Source organism: Prunus dulcis, chromosome 2, assembly GCF_902201215.1.
Source record: "Prunus dulcis chromosome 2, ALMONDv2, whole genome shotgun sequence".
In the NCBI taxonomy this organism is placed as follows: Eukaryota; Viridiplantae; Streptophyta; class Magnoliopsida; order Rosales; family Rosaceae; genus Prunus; species Prunus dulcis.
Genome location: NC_047651.1, coordinates 1,796,413 through 1,820,192, shown reverse-complemented (window position 1 = coordinate 1,820,192; position 23,780 = coordinate 1,796,413). Strand labels below are relative to the sequence as shown.

The window sequence follows — 23,780 nt, the reverse complement described above, 5'->3', positions numbered from 1 at the left end:
AATCTGGGGTGGAGGTTGAATCTGGGAATATCATAAAGGATGGCATGTGGGAGCCATATGGGTATTTTTTTTGGGTGATGTGAAGGTGATAATTGTGGTTCGGTTGGATTCTCCGTAGGAGGGAGATGGGTTTTGGGGTTGGCTGTCGTGATAAATTTTGGGGAGAAAGAGAAAGAGAGAGGGGTTTAGATGGGTCCAGGGATGGGGGAGGTTGGGCGATGAAGCTGGGTTTCCCTCTCTCTCTCTCTTCGTCACTGCACACACAGAATATAACCCAACCCCATAGTTAGACTAAGACCATCCAAATGCAAAGAGAATCTCTCTCTCTCTCTCTCTCTCTCTCTCTCTCTCTCTCTCTCTCTCTCTCTCTTCGTCACTGCACACACAGAATAGAACCCAACCCCATAGTTAGACTAAGACCATCCAAATGCAAAGAGAAACAAATCAAAATTCATTCCTATTGAAACAGAATTCAAAATGAAAATTTAATTAAATTCAAAATTAGATGAATAAAAGAACTCATATTTGAATCCTCTCTCCGTCTCTGCACAAACAACCCAAATATGAGTATAAGATTGTTTTTGTTTGGTAGGGCTTATATTTTAATCGAGTTGGCTTGATTTTCCGAATTCCTTTATGTGAGAGAGAGCGGGATTGATGAAGGGGATGGGTTTCAAATCTGGGGTGCGATGGGGTCATTGGGCAATGGTTGGCATTGGAGTGTGGTATGAAATGGTGGTGGGATTTTGGAAGTTGGGTTCTAGGTTCTATGAGTGGTTTGTTTTTGTGGGCGGAGAGGGCAGTGATGGTGTGATCGATCGGAGCACCAGCCTTGATGAGGATGGTGACAGATCTGGATCGTTGGATTGAGAGGACGAAGTCGCAGGGATTGAGGAAGGTCACCCTTATTGTGGGGACGGGGATGGGATGTGGATGGGATGAAGGTGGTTGTTGGCGGGGAAGAAGATTAGGAAGAAAGATGAGTTTAGTTTTTATTTTTATTTATCCTTTATTGTTTTATTAATTTTTATGTTATGTTATTTTAAAAATTTATTCATTCAAAAAAGAAGAATTTTTTTATTAGTTTTTTAATCTATGTGGATGTCACATCAGGTTAAAAATGGAATCCAATTTTGCCACATCATCAGTTAACAAATTTTTTAACAATTTTCCTAACGGATGGTGTATTTTGAAAGATTCCATGAAGTTTGTGTACTGGTGAAACAGGTCAATAAACGTTGGGTATGAGTTTGTAATGACCCCTATAGTTTGGGGGGTTTATTGTAGTTAATCGTATTTTAATTAATCAAAAACTCTAATATATTGAAACTAATCAACACATTAATCAATCTCATCAAAGGATAAAAAGATTAGGAAATATGATAACATGCTTTCAATTTTGAGCAAACCAAATTGAATTTGGGGATAACTTTCTTCTTTGTTGTCGCCACTAGATGAGGAGATTGTCAAATTGGATGATGGTTGGGTAGAATTAGGGGTTGGGGTTGGGGTTGAGGATTGAGGGTTTGAATGAGAGAACTGTGTTTAAAAAAACCCATCCCCAAATTACTTTTATCGGGGTAGCAATTGCTGCCTCTTTTTTTTTTTATATTTAAAATTTTGGTCAGGTTATAAAAAATAAAAAATAAAAATATTTATTTTAAAATAATAAAAATAAAACTTAAGTTGCACGAAAAAAGTGTTGGGTGCCACACGCACCTCGCTGCTGTGTTGTGCCTTCTTTGGGGCATTTCATCAAGCAAGTTCTGGGCAATTTGCAGGGGTCAACTTCTTGGCCTCCCATGGTGGATATCGGGCTTGCAATTGACTCATGTTGCTTCTATGTGGATCCATCCCTGGCTATGATTGTACACATAATTTGATCATATGTTGTCATCCTTATACATAAACACTCAGTTCTCTCAAATGTGGCACTTCATTTTGAACCTAAGAAGGACTTGACCTCAATCACTTTAGGAAATTTTCGTTGGATATACAAACCATTTCATGATTACATTGCATTAAACTTGTCTTGATTACTAAATCAGAAAAACTTTTACTATGTAACTGTTTGGAGCCAGATTTTGCATGCCTTATTGATTCAGGGTTTCATGATTAGTCAAGACCTGATTTGAAATATAAAATCCCAAGTTCTGCTAAGGATTGAGGATCACTCAGCTTGGCCCAAGATGAATTAATAAAGCCATTATTGAATTGGGGACATTAAATAAGAATCCTCTATAAGATTTTTTTTCTTCCAATGAAGAAACTTAAATGGGGATGTAATTTGAAAGGATAATTCAAAAGTGATAATAAAAGTATTCTAGGAAGATTTTATGCAATCAACTAAAAGAGATTGTAAAAGGCACAAATGAGATAGATGAAAATACTTAATAGGTTATAATAAAATAAATAAATGTAACCGTCCCTCCCTTCTCGTTTGATTGGAAGGTTTCACTTTCATGACCATGGTAAAGATGCACAAATTTGGCTTGGTTGTTTGTTGTATGACTTCGAGTTTCTTTCTATGCTTATTTCTCCAGTGGTATTTCTTTCCCACACTTGTATGTGGGCAATAAGGTTTAGAGTTTGCCTTGGAGATCATTCACAGTAATTTCGAGATTCGGGCTCTAATGTGAACTTTTATCCTTATATGATTCATAAGAGCATGATCGAAATCTCTACTATCGATCATACTTAATTATTTGGTCAAAGACTTCCAAATCATTTCGCTAGAGCATTCTCCCTCTTTATTGAAGGTGGAGATCCTTCATTCTACATGCACCTACCTCCATGGATTGATCATGAACCCCAACCATACCATAGAGTCATGTCCTCAAGAGAACTCAACTATTTAGTATGATCTAAGGTCCACAATGCTTCCATAAGACAATCTTGGTGCATTGGGTCAAAGACTAACTTACGTTATTGCAACTATAGAGATCTTATTTGACATGTAAGTAAAACTTCCATACAAGATCTGACAGGACCCAACCCAATTTCCACTTTGAAATTCGAGCCAAGTCCTGTGCGTGTCCGACACCTGGCGAATGTCGGGCACAATTGTCCTTTTTACCCTTCTTACTTCAACTTTTTCTTAAAATTGCCTTAGACTTCTGCCGAAAATTAGGCAGAGTCTCCCCTGTATTTTTGACTTATCCCAAAATTTTCACCTGTCGAACAATCTCAAAAACCCTACCAACAACCAGACTAAGTCAACAAACAGATTCCAACCTCAGTTCCTTATGTTCAACATGATATCAGAGCATTTTCTAGGGTTTTCAAGGTTGCAAGGATTTTCTGCAAAACTTTACCTTGGCGCGGAAACTATAATTGGCCCGGTGGTGGATCCAGCGTACTTCTACGGCCTGGGGGCGAAAAACAAGTTGAAAATGTGAGTGGACCAAAATAATGTTCTTCAAAAATAATTCTCATAAACATAATATCCCCCATTGTAAAAAAGAAATTTAAGTAAATAAAACTGAATACTTACTTTCTACATCACGCATAGTCAATTCAAGGCATTCTATATCAGTCATATTCAAGCTCGAAAGTTTCATACAAAAACCACTGAATTCAAAGCTTTCATAAAAGTACTGAAGTCAAACGCGTATAAAAACTCTGTACTTAGACCTTTCATAACTGAATAAATATAAAGGGATCTATGTCCAAAAAAAATCAGAAAAACTGATTTATAATGGCTGAAAATCAACATTTAATAAAGAAACTCAGAATCCTTTGAAAATACCACCAGTATGTACCCCTGTCATTTCCGTCAATTCCCTGGCAGGTCTCGGGCGCCACACAGACTTACCCGAGCCGCAAACTGGCGAAATCAGGGGACTATGATCAGCCTGTCCCGCCGGCAGATTTCTCGATGACACCAAGTCAACTCGAGTCGCTCTGGCAGGATGCAGGGGACCGTAGTCAGCCTGATCCGCAATCCTGGCGGGTCTCGGGGACATAAAGTCAGCCGAGCCGCAATCCTGGCAGGTCTCGGGACACCAAGTCTGCCGAGCCGCAAATTCCGGCACTCACGGTCCGAGCGTCCCCGTAACTCGTGAGGCAAAGTCAAGTGCACTGACTGAACTATAATCAGACTGGATGTCCGTAGACATCGGTCCGACTCTGGGTAATCACCATAAAGAAAAACGGGTGCGAGGTGGTTTTAAAATAATGTCCTTTTAAAAAGAAATATCTGAATAATAACTGTAAAACTCAAGTCGTGCTGCGGTCTTAACTGATTCAAAACTCAAACTCTGTTTCTGTAACTGGTAAATAAGCAGCACCGACTTATAGAACTGTTACTGCACTGATCATGTTCGAAATCGTAATAAAACTTACTCAAAGACTAAATAAAGAAACTTATTCAAATAAATTCATTCTGAAAACTTATTTATATAAAATCAATATAAACTCATTTATAGGACTTATTTATATATAAACACATCAAAACATTTATGAAATCTGATTTAGGAAAGAAGGTCCACTCACAGATGGTCCGAGCTACTTCGACCCCTCGAAGATCTCTTTTGCTCTTCTGCCGAGCTCCTGGTGCCTGATTACCCCGAAAGATTAAATTAATAAACTGCTGAAATAAAACGAATTTCAACTAAACACCCTGCCCCCGGCTCCTAGAAATACGTGCTTTTCAATTCAAAATATTTCTATGCCCACATTAGCCTTTTCGGACAGTTGGACTAGTTTTTGGGAGGTCCGATACTCAGCTAAGCGATAACTGTCAGATCGGCCGACCCGGGACCCGTGGGGTCCACGATCTCCGATGGCCAATCTGGACTTCCCTGAAGATTTCTCATAGGACGGGAACCATGTTCTGCGAATTTGGCCCGAAACGGACGGTCGGATTGGCCAAAATCGCGTTATCGCTTAAAACCCTAACCCTAGACCCAGGGTTCGCGATTCCGGAGTATCCGGGACTTTCGCAATCCGTCGAATCCTACGCGATCCTGAAGTCACGTAGACCGACCTCCAAAATTCAGAATCCAACGATCACATGACACTGCATTGCGCGATATGGAAAATCGTTCGGGGCTCAAACGGACTCCGAATTGAGATCCGCGAAATCCCACGTACTCGTGACGACACGAGGACCTCAAAACTGGCCAGAACCATGCCACCACCCTGACCCACGCGCTGCCACACGCGCGGGGCAGATCGGGTGTCCAAAGCGATTCGGGTGTGCCGAAAAATCGTGGAACCGAGACTCCAAACTCCTACCCTAGGTAAAACACCCCATTTGGAGTCACTTTTGTTCTTGGACTACCCCCAAAAAGTGACCGGAAATGGTAGTTTCGAAGGGCCGAAGTTTCGGCCAAACTTCAAGTCGAAAATTTAACCCCTTAACGCTAAAATCGATCGAAGCTCATATACCCATCAGCTAGAACACGAAAAATATCTGAGAAACCATACCTTACTCGATCGATTTGGTTGAGAAACGAAGGAGAACGAGCTCCCACAAATTTTCGAAAAAACTGTCGGACCCGGCCTGTTTCGTGGCAGTTCCCGGCTACTACAGTGGCGGATGGAGGCTGAGGAGGGGCAGGGCTGATAGAGGGAAGTGAGGTGGTTCGTTTGGAACCGGTATCCTCTGAAACGGTGGCCTGAGTTGGGAGAAATCGCTGTCTAAAGTCGGCTGGTCGAGATGGTTCGAGAGAGTGCAGCTGGGTTTATAAAAACCGAACTTCGAAATATTTACGGTTCTGCCACTGAGACTCTTTTGACCATAACTCCTTCGTTACAACTCCGATTCGGGTCTACTCCGTGTCTACGGACTCGTTTCGCCGTGCTCTACGCAACGGCGTAATCGAAATTACCAAATTCTTTCCCGATCAAAAAGTCAACTTTTCCCCTATTAAATAATGTAAGGGCAAAATTGTCTTTTCGCTAAAAGATATTTTCTTTACTTTTTATATATTTTCTTTCTTTTTAGATATTTTGTTTTGGGTTCTTACAAGATCTCTCAGTTGATCATGTTCACTCTCTAGCGAACACTCATACACTCATCTTAGTGTCTCTACACAAATTACTTAAGACCAGTCATCCTCCATGTTAAGTAGATATAGTGTATGCCAGTCTTTACGGATTGTCAATGCTCAATTACAAGCATAAGACTATGAACGCTTTGAACAAGAATGAAACTTGGGATTTAGTCCTTTGACCAGGAGGGAAGAAAGTTGTTGGGTGCAAATGAATGTTTACTTTAAAGCATAAAGCTGACAGTTTCATTGACCTTTACAAGGCTAGATTGGTAGCAAATGGTTATACTCAAACCTATGGAGTTGATTACTTAGAGACCTTTGCTCCCATAGCAAAGCTCAATACTATGCGTGTACTTTTGTCCCTAGCTACTAATCGTGACTGGCCCTTGTTACAGTTTGATGTCAAAAATGTGTTCCTACATGGTGACCTCAATGAAGAAATATACATGGATCTTCCTCCTGGTTTTTGTGTGACCTCCAAGGAGGGTGTGGTTTGTAAGTTGCGGAAATCTTTATATGAATTAAAGCACTCTCCAAGAGCATGGTTTGGTAGGTTTGTTGCATTTATGAAGAAATTTAGGTATGTATAGAGTAACTTGGACTATACTTTGTTTCTAAAGCGTCATAAAGGTAAATTGACAGATTTAATTATTTATATTGATGATATGATTGTGACTGGAGATGATCAGGCAGAAATACAAAATCTTCAGAAATATCTGGCTTCCGAGTTTGAGATGAAGTCATTGGGTGACTTGAAGTACTTTCTTGGGATTGAAGTTGCCAGATCCAAGCATGGTATCTTTCTGTCCCAAAGGAAGTATGTTTTGGATTTATTTGCAAAGACTGGAATGTTGGATTGTAAACCAATTGATACATCTAGTGAACAAAATCATAAGTTGGGGTTATATCCTGATCAATTCCCTACTGACAAAGAGCATTATCGACTTGTGGAGAAATTGATTTATTTAGCTCATACACGTCCTGATATTGCATATGTAGTGAGTGTAGTGAGTCAGTTTATGCATTCTCCTATTGAAGATCAAATGGGTGCTGTGATGCATATTTTGAGGTATTTGAAAGTAATTCCTGGCAAGGGGTTAATGTTTTTCAAGCATGGTTATACAGATGTGAAAGAGTATACAAATGCCGATAGGGCTGGTTCAGTCACTAATATAGGTTCTATGTCATGGTATTTCACATTTGTTGGTGGTAATCTTGTTACTTAGAGGAGTAAAAAGCAAAAAGTGGTGTCTCGGTCTAGTGTCGAAGCCGAGTTTCGTGGGATGGCTCAAGGTGTGTGTGAGTCACTATGGTTAAGGAGATTGTTGGGAGATCTTGGCCCAGAAACCCATGGACTTGTATTGTGATAATAAAGCTGCAATTGTAATTGCTCATAACCATGTGCAACATGATCGTACAAAGCATGTGTAGGTTGATCGGCATTTTATTAAAGAAAAGTTGCATGTTGATATGATTTCTTTTTCGTTCATATTATCCGAGTATCAGCTATCATATATTCTTACAAAAGCTGTGCCTACTACTGTCTTTCTCAACTCATTTGAAAAGTTGGGCATGTTTGACATCTTTACTCCAACTTGACGGGGAGTGTTAGCGAGATTCTAATTCTATTAAGAGATTTATTTCCAATTCTATTATGATTTTATTTCTTTCTCTTTTATACAAATCTTGTGTAATTAGGAGTTTATTTGTTTTCTTATATAAACCTACTAGGGTTTACACACTTGTATTATAAATATTTCTTTTAGAGAATGAATATTATACCCCATATTGTTTGACTGATGACATGGCAATAACCCAATGGGGCGATTAGATTTTGAGGTCAACACTACCATTAGAAGGGTGTGAATATAATTATAGAAGATATAAAATTCCAAAAGAATACTCTTCAAAATCTCTAATGTCACTTTAAATCGAAAAAGAATTGAAGGTTTTAATGAGAAAATGTGAAAAAAAGAAAAAGAAAAAAGTGAGCGATCTTTGAGTGTGACAGTCACATTATCACGTTATGATACCATTTCACTCATATTATATCATGTTATATCTATCAACCCTAATAAAACTACATAACCATCACACTAAAAATTTCTTTAAAAAATGGGCGGAAGAAAAAAAAGAAAGGAGAAATTACACACTGAAAAAAGTTATGTGGTACTGTCAGCATGAAACCTCCATGTGGAAACAATGAAAAAAACAAAAGGAGCCTTTTTATAAACGATGATCCATATTAGCTGAAGCATAAAATATTGACCAAAAGAAATCTTATGTAATCAGTAGAGTTGATTCTGAAGAGTGAATGTAGATTTTAGGCAGTAAATTCATGGACATCAGTAAATTACTCTGGTTTTAGCAACCAAAAGGAAATTTTACAAAATTGAGCCGTTGATCACCCACTCTACCCTCTGAAGCACAACCAGAGCAACCAAACCATGCCCAATTTCAAAACCCAGTTGCTGATTTTGATTCTTGTGCTTGTACCAATAGTAGCTCTATCAGAACCACAAGCAGTTGAGGCTTTGCTGCGTCGTCTCGACTCCAAACGGCCGCCTGCTTCAGTTCAAGAAGCTGCAGCTAAAGCTGTTCTCAAAAGATTGCTTCCTACCCATGTAGACAGTTTCGACTTCAAGATTGTCAGCAAAGTACCATCCTTTTTCTCTTTTATTTATTTATTTTTCAATCGTTTAACATTGGATTCTGGGTTTGACTTTCTGTTTTGTTTTATAAGTGCTTCATTTCAATTGGGCATTTCTATAATTTACATTACCACCTTTATATTCAAGATTGTCACCAAGGTAAGTCATATATTTTGTGTTTTAATTTTTGATCAAATTTGGTCTGTACTTCAGTTTCTGCTTAATTACTGCTTCTTTCCGACTGGATTTTCTTCAATTATGACGTTTTATCTATATTTTCTGTTTGCTTATCCAGTTTCTTTTCAAATATTCTAGACTGGTTGGATGTTCCTTGATCACATAGGCAGCAAACGAAAACAAGAAGTAGAACGTTTAACTTTAGATGTTTCGTTAAAGGGGGCTAAACATAGTCTTCAAAAAGTTAGTATGTGTATCAGTGTATGTATTGTTCAGTTTATGATCCATCTCTATATGGCGGTACTATATCTTTGCTTGTTGAGAAAAGATAGAAAAATATGAAATTATAAACTAGAGTTTTCATCATTCATGGTTGAAATGACTATTGTAGATATAATAATTTTATCATTTATACGTGTTTGAGGTTGTTTACTTCTATATAGCTACTTGCCCTCCTTTAGACTGCTTTATGTTCTGATGCTTGATTGCCCGCAACTTCTGCTTGGAAATGCAGTCTTCCATATATATATATTTGAATTTTTTTTTTTTTTGGTCTTCATTCCTTTTATTCATCGTTGACTTCAGTAAAATGTTTGATCTAATAAACATTCTGACTGTTTGAAATTTGTATATCAGGAGGCTTGTGGTGGACAGAGTTGCTTTTTGTTAAACAATAACAACCTGTCAAGCAGACAGGGTCCTGAGATACAGTATGTTGAATATTAGTCTTGCCAAATATAGTAACTTTTTTCTTCTTTTTCAGTTTTAAAATAAACTTTTAGAAAAGTATTACCTACAATGCATTTTCTATAATGTTTCTTTAAATTTTCCTTTACAAATAATAAGCTTAGTATTTGCCCATTTTTTATCTTAAAAATTTCTGGTTTATGCTGATGTGCTTGCATATGAATTTTAGGCTTATATTTTGTCTTCAATTTGTTGTAAAACTTGTAACCAACAAAACTTTTGAACTTGGAAAAGTTTAACAATGTAGCTCTTGTCATTCCTTTCTTTGAATTTATAGCAAGGAGGTATTGTGGAAGGTTATACTTGGCTCTCAACATTGTTCTGAACTTGTTCAATATTGATTCAGCATTGCTTGAAATTTGATTTGATCTTATCTATTTTAAATTTCTTATGAAATTAAAATTTCATCAACCGTTACTTTCTATTCCATAAGAATACATCAGAGCCAATTACAAATGGGATTAACACTTTGTGACTAAACATTTTCATTTTTCACTGGTTCCTTAGCTGTCATATTTTAAATTGGTTGCATTGGCAATATGAATCTATTGTTTATCTCCTATTAAGTGTTCAAGGATAAATTGATTTCAAGAGCTAGATAGCCTAAAACTCAAAGACTTTAAGATATCAAGGAAGATAAAAGAGAACAGAAAGATAAAAAAAGAGAACGTGATTCTATCGTAAATTGTAACTTTTATGAAATGTTTGGTTCGCTTCTAGGATTAAAGGGACCACAGCAGTTGAAATTGCATCTGGACTTCATTGGTATTTGAAGTATTGGTGTGGTGCTCATGTTTCTTGGGACAAGACTGGCGGTGCTCAGGTAGTTTCCATACCGAAACCAGGATCACTGCCTCGTGTAAGAGATGAGGGATTGAAAATTCAACGACCAATCCCATGGAACTATTACCAAAACGTTGTCACATCCAGCTGTGAGTAATGACTCTTTGTATCTTTTTTTCACTTCAATCAGATTGTCTATATATTGTTGTACTGTGGTTTTGGGTCATTTAGAGTAAAAAAAGGCAGCTGATGCACGAGGCTCCTGCTAATGCAGAGTCTAAGCAGGCAAGACATACGCAGCCATACCCTTGTTTCCAGAGAGGTTGTTTTCATGGCTCAAGCCTCACTGAGTTTGAGAATAAAACCAAAAAAAAAAAGTGATGAAAAGTGAATTAAGAAACTAAGAAAGTCTACTTAATTTGCATTAAAAATTGACTTCAAATTTAATACTCTAAAATAGGTGATATGTTCTTGGCATTGGAAAATCAATTACCTTATGTGATATTGCACATTTTTGCAGATTCCTTTGTTTGGTGGGATTGGGAAAGATGGCAGAAAGAAATAGACTGGATGGCTCTTCAGGGGATTAACCTGCCTTTAGCATTCACAGGGCAAGAATCAATTTGGCAGAAAGTTTTCATGGTAAATGATAATTGATCTTACATATATAAAGGCGTTCATCATATTCTAGGCCTCTACATTTTATATCTTGCATCATGTTGCTACTTTTAACAAGTTTTATAACTTGATTATGGGAACACGAGTTTCTTAATTAGCACATGGCTTCTATTTATAAAAAAAATGCAACATAAAACCTTGAATGTTCAACCCAAGAGACACGAAAGCTTACGTTTGTCTGTTAAGCTACAATGTATTGCACATATGTTCGTTTTGTTCTGTGCTCATAATGTTTTTGCAACACAGCTAGAATACAAAACAGAAGTGAACTCCCAAAACTAATAAGCATTTCTGGTTCTAAGTTTCTGAACATAGCCTTGTATAAGCCATTGGATGTTTATAATATAATTTCCTATCTGACAGATGCTTCTGTGGCTGAAACAGAGTTTTCTAACTCTATAATGGCAGATGTTCTATAGTGGCAGATGATAATTGTGTGATCTCAGAATTAATTTTATCTTCTGTTAAAGTTTTTGCCTTGTCTAAACAATGCACATATGCTTTCCAAGTACATAAACACAATTTTGTCGGCTCATCATTCTTGTCATTAGGCTTAAATACCTTTGACTAGAATATTCTTGTTGTAGGATTTCAATATTAGTAAGGAAGATTTGAATGATTTCTTTGGTGGACCTGCCTTCCTTGCATGGGCTCGCATGGGAAATTTACATGCGTAAGTGGGGCTGATATTAAAATCTGTCATATATATAAGATTCTTTTACTCATCGTGTGGATGTTGCTTGTGCACCTCATTGTGTGTTCTTGGTTAAAAGAAGCTGACAGTATTCTTATCACAGGTGGGGCGGGCCTTTATCACAGAATTGGTTAGATCAACAATTGGTTTTGCAGAAACAGATACTAACTAGGATGCTAGAGCTAGGCATGACTCCAGGTGATGAAAGTTCTCTATGGGAAAATAGGAAATTACCCTCAAAGATAATTTTTTTTCAATTGATGCTCTCAACACCAGTGACACACTATTTTACATGTCTCTTTAAACAAGTATTGTGTTTAAAGAGGACTATGTAGACACAGACCACAAAGTCATTTAGATAATATGGCTGCTCATGTGTAATCTCTTCTTTGCTCCAGTGTTACCATCTTTCTCTGGAAATGTTCCAGCAGCTTTGAAGAAGATATATCCTTCAGCAAATATAACCAGACTTGGAGACTGGTATGCGATGTTTTACTTTACACAAGTGCTATCATGATGTCACTTTATATAGGCCCCATATTGCATAGCTTTGTGTGACTTGAAGGTCTCTGAATTCCTACAATTACTTCGAATCACATCACATGACATGGTTGGAACAACTAACATCAGGATCTGCATTTCATACAAAACCCTCATTTTGACTTCCATGTTTGAAGTTGGAAAAACTTCCCTTTCTTGATGTACTATATTTTGGAAGAAGATATTGTTGAATATTTGGATTGCGAAGGGAGCAAGAAATCTGCACAGAGAGAAAAGAGAGAAAGAGAGAGAGAGATAGCAGTTTGCCTTTCTGAATATATTAACTGAATTCTCTTGCTCTGCATAAACATTGCAGCAGAGCTTATATTCTCTCATGACAATTACATGATCTCTCTTACAGCCTTAGATTCAAATCTAACGGATTGCAAGAGTAGGCCTATGTGAGTATGACACATGGCATTACACAGCTGTCCTAACAGCTGGGAAATCATAACAGACTTAAGATATGAGCCTGGCATATAAGCACAAGGCACACAGCTAACATAGGACTGAAAACAGATTAAATATAAACTGATCTAAAACTTGGTAACTAATCTGAAATTAGCTAGACAGTTTACATTTTAACACTCCCTTCTAAAGTGTTAGCTGATTTCACTCCAAGCATTCTTCTCAAATAATCAAACCTGTCTTTGGGAAGAGCTTTGGTGAAGATATCAGCAATCTGCTCTTCTCCCTTGCAGTAGAGCAGTTCAATCACATCTTCTTGAATTGCATCTCTAATAAAATGGAACTTCCTTTTAATATGCTTGCTTCGTTGATGAAAAACTGGATTTTTAGCCATTGCTATGGCTGAGGTGTTGTCACAAAACACAGTAGTTGCAGTGGTCTGTTCTTCCCCAAAATCTTCAAGAACAAACCTGAGCCAAATGGCTTGAGATGTAGCTTCTGCTGCACTCACATACTCTGCCTCTGCAGTAGAGAGTGCAACACTGTGTTGTTTGACAGATGCCCATGAAAAAGCTCCACTTCCAAATGAAAAAGCATATCCAGAAGTGCTTTTCATGTCTTCCTCAGATCCACTCCAGTCACTGTCACAGTAGCCAACTAAGAGAGCAGATTTTCCAGTCACATACTCAATTCCATAGTCAATTGTGCCTTGTATGTACCTTAGAACCCTTTTAGCTGCCCCATAGTGCATCTTAGAAGGATTGTGCATGAATCTTGCAAGCAGGCAAGCAGAGAACATGATGTCTGGCCTGGTTGCAGTGAGGTACAGCAGGCTGCCAACAATTTTCCTGAACAGACTTTCATCTGCAGGATCACTACCATCCTCTCTTTTCAATTTATCAGTGGCTACTAATGGAGTGCTTACTGACTTGCAGTCTTTAAGACCAAATTTATCTAAGAGAGTGAGAGCATACTTCTTTTGATGAATGAAGATGCTCCCTTCAGTTTGTGTTACTCCCATACCAAGAAAATGGTGGAGTAAACCCAAGTCAGACATCTCATACTTGCACATCATTTCAGCTTTGAATTCTTTCACCAATTCATCACTGCTTCCAGTATATACTATGTCATCTACATAGATTGATATAATTAATGTTCCCACACCTTCCTTGGTTCTCACATAGAGGGTTGCTTCACTTGGACTTCTGTGAAAACCACACTGATATAAGTAAGTGTCGATCTCACTGTACCAGGCCCTTGGAGCCTGCTTTAGTCCATAGAGAGCTTTCCTTAGTCTGTACACCTTATCCTCAGCTCCTTTAATCACAAAGCCTTCAGGTTGATCCACATAGACTTCCTCTTCAAGAACACCATTTAAGAAAGCTGATTTGACATCCAATTGCCATAATTTCCAGCCTTTCTGTGCAGCTAGTGCAATGAGAGTTCTAATAGTGTCTAACCTTGCTACTGGAGCAAAGGTTTCATTGAAATCAATCCCTGGTTTTTGTGTGTAACCCTTGGCTACAAGTCTTGCCTTGTGTTTTTGAATGGAGCCATCAAGATTTAGTTTAGTTTTATATATCCACTTTACTCCCACAATTGGTTTGCTGCCTGGTCTATCAACCAATTTCCAAGTGGAGTTCTTCTCTATCATTGATATCTCTTCAGTCATAGCTTTGTTCCAAGCTTCATCTTTGGCTGCTTCATGGTAACTCTCTGGTTCAATAATGCTCAGATTACATTGAGCATAGACCTCACTTAAGTTCTTCCATTTTTGTGGAGTATGATCAAAAGTTTCAGAGATTGAAACTGATGAATCATGAGTAGCTGATTCCAGAGTGGTTTGCAGATCATTAGCCACTTGTGGTCTCTGAGGAGATTGACTCGACTGAAGTGATTCATCAGGATATGAATCAATATCTGATATTCTTGAACTTTCTTCTTCATGCCATGGAATAGTCACTTGAACTTCTTCATTCAATTCCCAATTCCACATTGTTTTCTCATCAAAGATAATGCTCCTTGAGAGTTCAATCTTTTTAGTTTCTAGATTAAAAACTCTATACCCTTTCTCACAAATCCCATATCCTAGAAATACTCCCTTCATTCCAGTTTCTTCTAGCTTGTGTCTTTTCTGAGAAGGAATATGGATGTAGCACAGAGAACCAAATATTCTCAAGTGCTTGACACCTGGTTTTCTCCCACTGAACTTCTCAAATGGAGTTGTATTATCCAGAGCACTCGTTGGACTTCTGTTTTGCAGGTATACTGCTGTATTGACAGCTTCTGCCCAAAATTTCAAAGGGATTTTCTTCTCATGCATCATTGTTCTTGCCATTTCCATCACAGTACGATTCTTTCTCTCTGCAACTCCATTCTGTTGTGGAGAGTAGGCAATAGTTAGTTGCCTTTCTAATCCCATTTCTTCACAAAACTTTGAAAATTCCAAAGATGTATATTCTCCACCTCTATCACTTCTTAGCTTCTTAATTTGATAACCACTTTGCAACTCAACCATGTTTTTGAACCTCTTGAATATGTTGAATGCATGAGACTTTTGCTGCAAGAAAAACACCCAGCACATTCTAGTGTGATCATCAATGAAGGTGAGAAAGTATCTATTCCCTCCAAGTGTGATAGACTGCATTGGACCACAGATATCAGAGTGGATCAGTTCAAGTGGTTGAGAGGCTCTCCAAGTTATTTCTTTATCAAATGAACTTCTGTGACTCTTGCCTATAGCACAACCCGAGCAAGTCTTCTCAGATTCTTGTAACTTAGGTAGACCCTGAACCATGTCTTTCTCTTGTAAGAGTCTCAAACTGCAGTAGTTTAGATGCCCAAATCTTCTGTGCCACAAGCAAGATGGATCTCCAATTGTTGCTCTATTTGCCACAGGAGGATTGACATATTTAAGATCTAAGGGAAAACATCTGTTCCCTTTCATTTGAACCCTTGCAATTAGCTCTTGCAGTTGCTTATCTTCATAAATGTCAACCTCATTATCTCCAAACACCAACCAATGCCCATGCTCAATCATCTGTCCTACACTCAACAGATTCTCATCCAGTCCAGGTACAATCATGACTTCTCTAATGAATCTAGTAACCCCTTGCACATCTATAGTCAAAGTACCTTTGCCTATTGATTGTACAAAGTCACCAGTGCCCATCTTAACTTTACAGTTCACATTTCTATCAATATCAATAAGTAAGGACTCATGAGCAGTCATATGATTACTACAAGCACTATCCACATACCACACATTCATATTTTTTTCAATAGAAGCTGAATGACAAGCATAGAACATAGTAGCAGGTTCTGTTACCTTGCTAGCCACGTTTGCAAGTTTCTCAGTCTTATTTGATTGTTCACAGTCTTTAATGAGATGTCCAAAACGATTGCACCCATAGCACTTTGGTTTTCCTTTAAACCAACATTCTCCATAGTGAAGCTTATCACAATGCTTGCATTTTCCTTTTGCTTGATCAGATTTTTCCCCTGGTTCATGCTTTCCACTTTGGTTGCCACTATTTTGAGGTTTTGAATCCCATTTCTTACCCTTCGATTTCCAGCTCTTCTTTGATTTATTATTACCAACACCAGAATTGGATTGTGATCCCTTTTGATTTATGCTCATGCTGCTGAAGGCTTTCTCAGTGGTGTTCTCAGCATGCCTATCAAGGCGCTGAGCAAAACCCCTCAATGCAGCAATCACCTCTTGCACTTCAATAGTTTCAATGTCCCTAGTTTGTTCAATCACATAACAGACTGGATCAAACTCCTTGGTTAGGCTTATTAGCAGTTTTTGAACTATCCTCCCTTTGGTCAGATCTTCTCCATATCCCTTCATCTGATTCACAAGCTCAAGTAGCCGAGTGATGTATCCAGACAGGATCTCATCATCTCTCATCCTGGTGTACTCAAAATCTCGGCGCAGACCCTGCAGCATGATGGATCTAACTTGCTTATCACCATGAAACTCCTGATGCAAGATATCCCAAGCACCTTTTGAGGTTTCTTCATTTGAGATTCTGGGGAAGATGTCATCTGAAACAGCACCTTGGATAATACCAAGTGCCTTAGCATCCTTCATCAACAAGGACACCATCTCTGAATCTGATGACTCTTCTTCAGCAGCTTTTGAATCTGGAATAAGAAGGCCTTTCTCAACCAAATTCCAGATTCCATGAGATTTGAAAATTGTTCTCATTCGAATCTTCCAAAACTCATAGTTCTCCCCATTGAATATTGGAGCTCTAAGATCACTTCCTCCTGACCCAGCCATCTTAGACCAGAATCAATGAGCTGAGAGTAGGAATTTCTCGTTGGATTTCCAGACTCAGCTCACACAGCTTCAACTCCCACTATCCAGATTCAACCTGCGCACCTGATACCATGTTGAATATTTGGATTGCGAAGGGAGCAAGAAATCTGCACAGAGAGAAAAGAGAGAAAGAGAGAGAGAGAGAGAGCAGTTTTCCTTTCTGAATGTATTAACTGAATTCTCTTGCTCTGCATAAACATTGCAGCAGAGCTTATATTCTCTCATGACAATTACATGATCTCTCTTACAGCCTTAGATTCAAATCTAACGGATTGCAAAAGTAGGCCAATGTGAGTATGACACATGGCATTACACAGCTGTCCTAACAGCTGGGAAATCATAACAGACTTAAGATATGAGCCTGGCATATAAGCACAAGGCACACAGCTAACATAGGACTGAAAACAGATTAAATATAAACTGATCTAAAACTTGGTAACTAATCTGAAATTAGCTAGACAGTTTACATTTTAACAGATATGCTATATGTTTCTGTTGAGATTTTCCACTTTTTTTGTTATGATTAGGAACACTGTTAACGGTGATCCTCGTTGGTGCTGTACATACCTTCTTGATCCTTCTGATACTTTATTTGTTGAAATCGGGACGGCTTTTATTAGGCGACAAGTTGAAGGTGTGCTTCATGTCCATTGGCTATAAATTAAAAAATTGCTACAGTTTTTAACCATTAGATTATCAACCAAGATTGTATCGTTTTCTGTAGCATCTTTTAAATATTTAACTTGTTATGCAGGACTGCTCATAGCAGGAAAGAACTATGTCAAAATGTTTACTAAAATTGGCAAAAACACATGTATCTGATCTCCACATAACCTTGTTCATGCATGTTCAGCTTACATATGGACATTATGTAAACTTGTTAGTGTAAGTGTGTATACATGCGGATGCATATTACCATAGAATTTAGGGTAAAAAACATTTTTGGTCACTAGATTTAGGCCCAAAAACAATTTTGGTCACCACGATTTCAATTTTCTCAATTTCGTCATCGCACTTGAAGTCGTCAGCAATCAAATCCAATTAGTTATTTCCATTAGTTTGCTGCGTGCGTGCAGGGGCATTATTGCCTTTTCGCCCCAGCCCGGCCATCACACTGGAAAACAAAAACTTAATCTTATGTATTTAGCTTAACAAAAAGGGAGGGCAGGTGTATCCTTGTATTTTCTTTTCTTTTCAACTTGTGCATCTCTGGTGACTCAGTAGATCGTCACTAAAAGGCAAACTGTTCAACTTCCAAAAAGCACAAAAACTCACATCTTGCCATTTCTAATTTTAGCACTCTATTGGCATCCAGGATTCGAGAAACTTGGATTTTCTTTTAGAATTTCAGAGTTATTAATATACAATTTCCAATCAACCTTTCAGATAAGACACGTACTGTTGCTTTCAAACTTGTTTGAGTTCTCCAAGTAAAGCACTTTTTTTTTATATGCTTGATCAAAATTATAATGTTAAAGTTCATTTGTGCATAGATAGATAGTTGCCCATGCAGGATTTGACAGACGTGACCTAAACATGATGTCTCCAGTTTCTTGTTTTATTTTATGTTTGTTTGAAGTAAGGCACATTGCTTTTAGTATATCGGATTAATGCCTGGTCATAATTATAATTTTTCATGGTTTACATTTCATATTTATCTTTTACAGAATATGGGGATGTGACAGACATCTATAACTGGTAATTTCTCTCTTTTTTTAATTATTTATTTATCTTGGAGTATGCTATATTAAAACATCTCATTTTCCAACTCAAACTACTTTACCTTTTTGCATTTAGTATTTATTCATTTAAAGAAACTAGTGCTGCTGGTTTTCAATGAATTATATTTTTCTTAGTAATGCCTCTTTGGGCACAGCTTCATGGTAAAGGGTAATGCATCTGCTTTTCTGGGGCAAGTTCTAGCTTCAAGCCTAGGCCATATCCCTTGAGCTTTCTGAACCACATTGCCTAACTGTTCTGCAATTTCAGTCCTGTGTTAAGCAGGCCGTTTGTTTCTTTTTTAATCTTTATAAACAGTTGAAACAGAGCTCTTCTTTTACATTTATCTTTCCAAACAAGTGCAAGTCTTCCTTGCATATTATTAGTTTGTTCAAATCTTACATGCTAAGTATGTACATTATACTATGCCTAATGCAGTGATACTTTCAATGAAAATTCTCCACCTACAAATGATCCAGCATATATCTCATCACTTGGAGCTGCTGTGTATAAAGCAATGTCCAAAGGTGATAAGGATGCTGTGTGGTTAATGCAAGTATGTTCCTAACTTCAAACCACTCCTCCCGCTTCCAGCCTACTTAAAAATGAATTTAATAGTTTCTGTCTTATCCACTCATTACTTAATTAATACTTAATAATCCTATATTGAACGGAAAGACCTGAATGATTTCAATGATGTATGAATTTGGCAACAACTGGTATTCGTCATGTTGATAAATTTGCCTGTCAATTTGCTATACAGTGTTCATTGAAAATTTTGATTCCCTTCTAGGATTTACTAGCCACAGCTGTAATTCAATTGCAAGCTGCACTATCTCCATTTGTTAACATACGCATATATGCATATGTATATGTATATATATTTTTCTAACATGACCAATTTATTAGTTACAGACCTTGACAATTCTCAGTTCGCTGTGTATTGAGTTTGTGAACTTTGTATATGAGCAATTTTACTCAGTTATGGATAAAATTATTCAAAGTTGACAGTTATGCCATTTTGTAGGGTTGGCTCTTCTATTCGGACTCCTCTTTTTGGAAACCACCTCAAATGAAAGTAGGCATTTAGATTGTAAATAAAGATACAGATTTTATCATACTATATGCACACAAAAATCCCCATTGTTTATTCCCATTGTTCTTTAACAACTTAAGAACAATGCAGGCTCTTCTACATTCTGTGCCGTTTGGAAAAATGATAGTTCTCGATCTATTTGCGGATGTGAAACCAATATGGAGAACATCATCTCAGTTTTATGGAACTCCTTATATTTGGTAATTGGCTCTTCAATTTGTCAACTGTTATTTACATCTTGATTGAGATGTTTAATCCTCAAGATGCATCTCTCTTAACTCATTTGTTAGCATCCGCTTTTACTTTATGTTTCAACACCTGTAGTCAAAATGTTTCTTACTTGCCCAAATACTAATGTACATTAGGTGTCTCTTGCACAATTTTGGTGGAAACATTGAAATGTATGGCATATTGGATGTGGTTTCTTCAGGTCCAGTTGATGCCCGAACTAGTGAAAATTCTACTATGGTATGCCAGATACCTTGTACACATGTCCTATTACCGTGAAGGACTTCTCTTTTAAAATTATAGTTCAAAGTGCCAGTATCTTGCTATCCACACTCCATAAATAAGACTCTCTGACCAATGTTTTAGTTTTATTTTTATTTTTATAAAATAAGACGGGGAATGAGAATCATATTTGATATTTTTATCTTATAGAAAATTACTTATTTTGAGGCACACTCAAGTAACTTGTCGATATTATAATAGGTTGGTGTTGGCATGTGCATGGAAGGAATTGAGCACAATCCAGTTATTTACGAATTGACGTCTGAAATGGCATTTCGCAGTGAAAAGGTTCAAGTTCAGGTAATTATGAGTTTTTAAATGCTATGCAATAAATCGATTGGTTTTGGATGCTTTTAGTTCCTTTTTTAATTGCATAAATCTAAATATTAGTTTTCTATGCTAGTTAGAATAAAGTAGTTTCACATTGGCTATTTGCAACTACAACCTGGAGTCCCAGACATAGGTGTACACGGTAACAACTCATGTTCACCTACAATCAGCATGCTGCAAGTGCATGATGTAATTAGGATGAGTAAACAGCCTTATGCTGGTTGATGATTGCTGAAATTATTGTCTGTACACATGCAATTAACTCTTTTGTCTTTGCAGGATTGGCTAAAAACCTATTCCCGTAGACGCTATGGTAAAATAGTTCATCAAGTTGAGGCAGCTTGGGAAATTCTTCACCACACAATTTACAATTGTACAGATGGAATTGCTGTGAGTTTTTCGATAAAATTGATCCCGTGCCTATATGACTTTTATTTCCTTAGGAACATAATCTTGGAACACAGGTCAAACTATGAAGGGGATGCATCATTATGCTGCCCTTTGGGAATGGTTATCTCAAGTATTCTGATACTTTTATGGCATCACACAGACTGAGAATGGGGGGTGAGCGGGGGAGCCATGCTTTTATCCATTTATTAGTTATTGGAGAGACGCTATTTTGTCCCCATGTTATCCTTCACTGTTTTACATAAAGTTTTAAATACTGATGTGTTTAAATGATAGAGAGTCTTCCTTTTTCATATCAGTTTTATGTTACCTCAGGTTGTTGCTCTAGAGAGAGGGGGTTTATGGTATAGTTATTGGATAGATGCTATTTTGTCCCCATGTTATCTTTCACTGTTTTATATAAAGTTTTAAATGACTGATGTGTTTGAACTTGGGATTGATGATAGAGATTCTTCCTTTTTCATATTAGTTTTATGTTGCATATGGTTGATGCCCTCAGGTTATGGTTGTTGCTCGAGAGCAAAAGTACTATGAATGATATGGACTTTTAACTTGTCGCAGGACCATAACACAGATTTTATAGTCAAATTTCCTGACTGGGATCCATCGTCAAATCCCATATCTAACATTCCCAAACAAAACCAGATGCAAATGCTCTTAGCGCTCGATAGAAAGAGAAGAGTTTTACTCCAAGAAACCAGCGCTCATTTGCCTCAGGCACATTTGTGGTATTCTACACAAGAGGTGGTCAATGCTTTACGACTATTCCTCGATGGTGGTAATGATCTTTCTGGAAGCCTAACATATAGGTAAAGGCAAACCTAATAGTTATGTTGTGATATGCTTTCTTTCCATCTACTGCTCTTATTTCCTGTATGAATCACATGATAACTCTAATTCTTTTGAATGAAACCTTTGTTCCCTGGTCGAAATATTTGTTTTTATTTTGTTCTCCTTAACTTCGTAGCGTGCATGCTAAATTGTAACCAATTTATTTTCACTTTCCTTCCAGAGCTTGTTAAATACAATTTCTTTATCAACTAATCTTTTTGGCAAAGGAACTTAACATATCATGTTCATGATAGGATTTTTCCAAAATAAATAAAGCATTGGATCATTCCTAACTATTCTTAACACTGCGACAGATATGACTTGGTTGATTTAACACGGCAAGTACTGTCCAAGCTAGCGAACCAAGTATATGTGGATGCAGTGACAGCTTACCAGGGGAGGGATGTGAAAGCACATAGTCTCCATAGTCGAAATTTTGTTCAACTCATAAAGGATATTGATGTACTTCTTGCTTCGGATGATAACTTTTTACTTGGAACCTGGCTCGAAAGTGCAAAAAAGCTGGCAGCTAATCCTACGGAAAGGAGGCAGGTGAGAACAAACTTGCCCGTCTCTGGCCTATTGCTTTTTGGTTATGAGAGTTTTCTTGAGGGTAATATCGCCCCATCTGCAATTAATTTAGACTTATCAGCATGGTGCAACAACACATTCAAGTATTTTGAGGTCTGCTAAGCTACACATTTTCCTTTTCCCACTTTGAATAAATCTATTTTAGGCTTATGCCTTCTGTATGACCAAGGGGGAAGGGTCACCTTGTCTTTTCTGCTTGGTTTGTCAACATTTTATTGCCCTGCTGAACATCAAGAATTCAGCCCAAGTTGCGCATTAGGAAAGCAGGTAGACATAAAGTAATATAAAAATTACTGATAAAAATTCTTTTTCTCTTTTTCAGTATGAGTGGAATGCAAGAACACAGGTGACTATGTGGTTTGACAACACAAAAACCAACCAGAGCAAGCTTCATGATTATGGTACTCTTAATTTCAATGTCACATGATGTAACTTGAAACTTTGTCACATTTTTCTTTTCCCCTCTCTCTCTCTCTCTCTCTCTCTCTCTCTCTCTCTCTCTCTCATATGTAACAAAGAAATTTTCCTTGTCACCAGCAAATAAGTTCTGGAGTGGGCTATTGGGAAGCTACTATCTACCACGAGCTTCAACCTATTTTAGTTATTTGTCAAAAAGCTTGAGGGACAATAAGGACTTTGAGGTGGAGGAATGGAGAAAAGAATGGATATCGTTGTCAAACAGTTGGCAAGCAGGTACCGAGCTTTACCCAGTGAAAGCAAAAGGAGATGCTCTTGCCATTTCTAGAGCATTATATAAGAAATATTTCAGTTGAGAAATATTATGAGACAGGGAAGGAGTTATGTTGTAAAGTAGCCAAACCCGTCCAGATGTATTCTTTACTCTAAGAGCCCTTCCCTTTGCATGTTGCATCAGTAATGAACAACTTTTTTTTTTTGGTAGACATCAATAATAAACTAGGGCCATTGTTTATCTCGAGCATTGATGTAATAGAGGTTATGCAACCATGTAACGATATAAACAGTGGAAATTAGAGGAAGAATGCTAGCTTTGATTCGAAAAAGTTGAGGCAAATATATCAAGCCACCTACATCAATCAGCAATGGAAAATCTGGAAGAAAAACCTTAATATTAGCAGCTAGCTATTAGCAATTAAGGCTGTGTTTGAGAGTGAATTTTACAGTGCCAAAAGCTGGTTCAAATGTGAAAAGTGCTGTTTGGGGTTATGTGCTTGCCTAGGAAGGAAGCATTCTCATGTTTTTGTAAATAAAGTTTTACTGAATGAAAGCAATTCTTACTCCCGAACTAGACAATTGAACAATTATTGGATCT

The 23,780-nt window shown here is 37.5% G+C and overlaps 1 protein-coding gene across 1 annotated transcript; it reads left to right on the top strand.

Moving 5' to 3' along the window:
• The first annotated feature begins 8,187 nt into the window (after positions 1–8,187).
• LOC117618586 (alpha-N-acetylglucosaminidase) lies at positions 8,188–23,674 on the top strand. Its single transcript, XM_034348225.1, has 19 exons — positions 8,188–8,656; positions 9,464–9,537; positions 10,295–10,506; positions 10,878–10,999; positions 11,623–11,708; positions 11,833–11,927; positions 12,128–12,209; positions 17,532–17,638; positions 18,672–18,702; positions 19,162–19,279; positions 19,751–19,801; positions 19,910–20,019; positions 20,185–20,287; positions 20,531–20,629; positions 20,939–21,049; positions 21,629–21,876; positions 22,213–22,450; positions 22,812–22,890; positions 23,027–23,674. Exons 1-19 carry the CDS (start codon positions 8,447–8,449, stop codon positions 23,260–23,262), a joined length of 2,412 nt encoding a protein of 803 aa, XP_034204116.1. The 5' UTR covers positions 8,188–8,446; the 3' UTR covers positions 23,263–23,674.
• Positions 23,675–23,780: the final 106 nt, after the last annotated feature.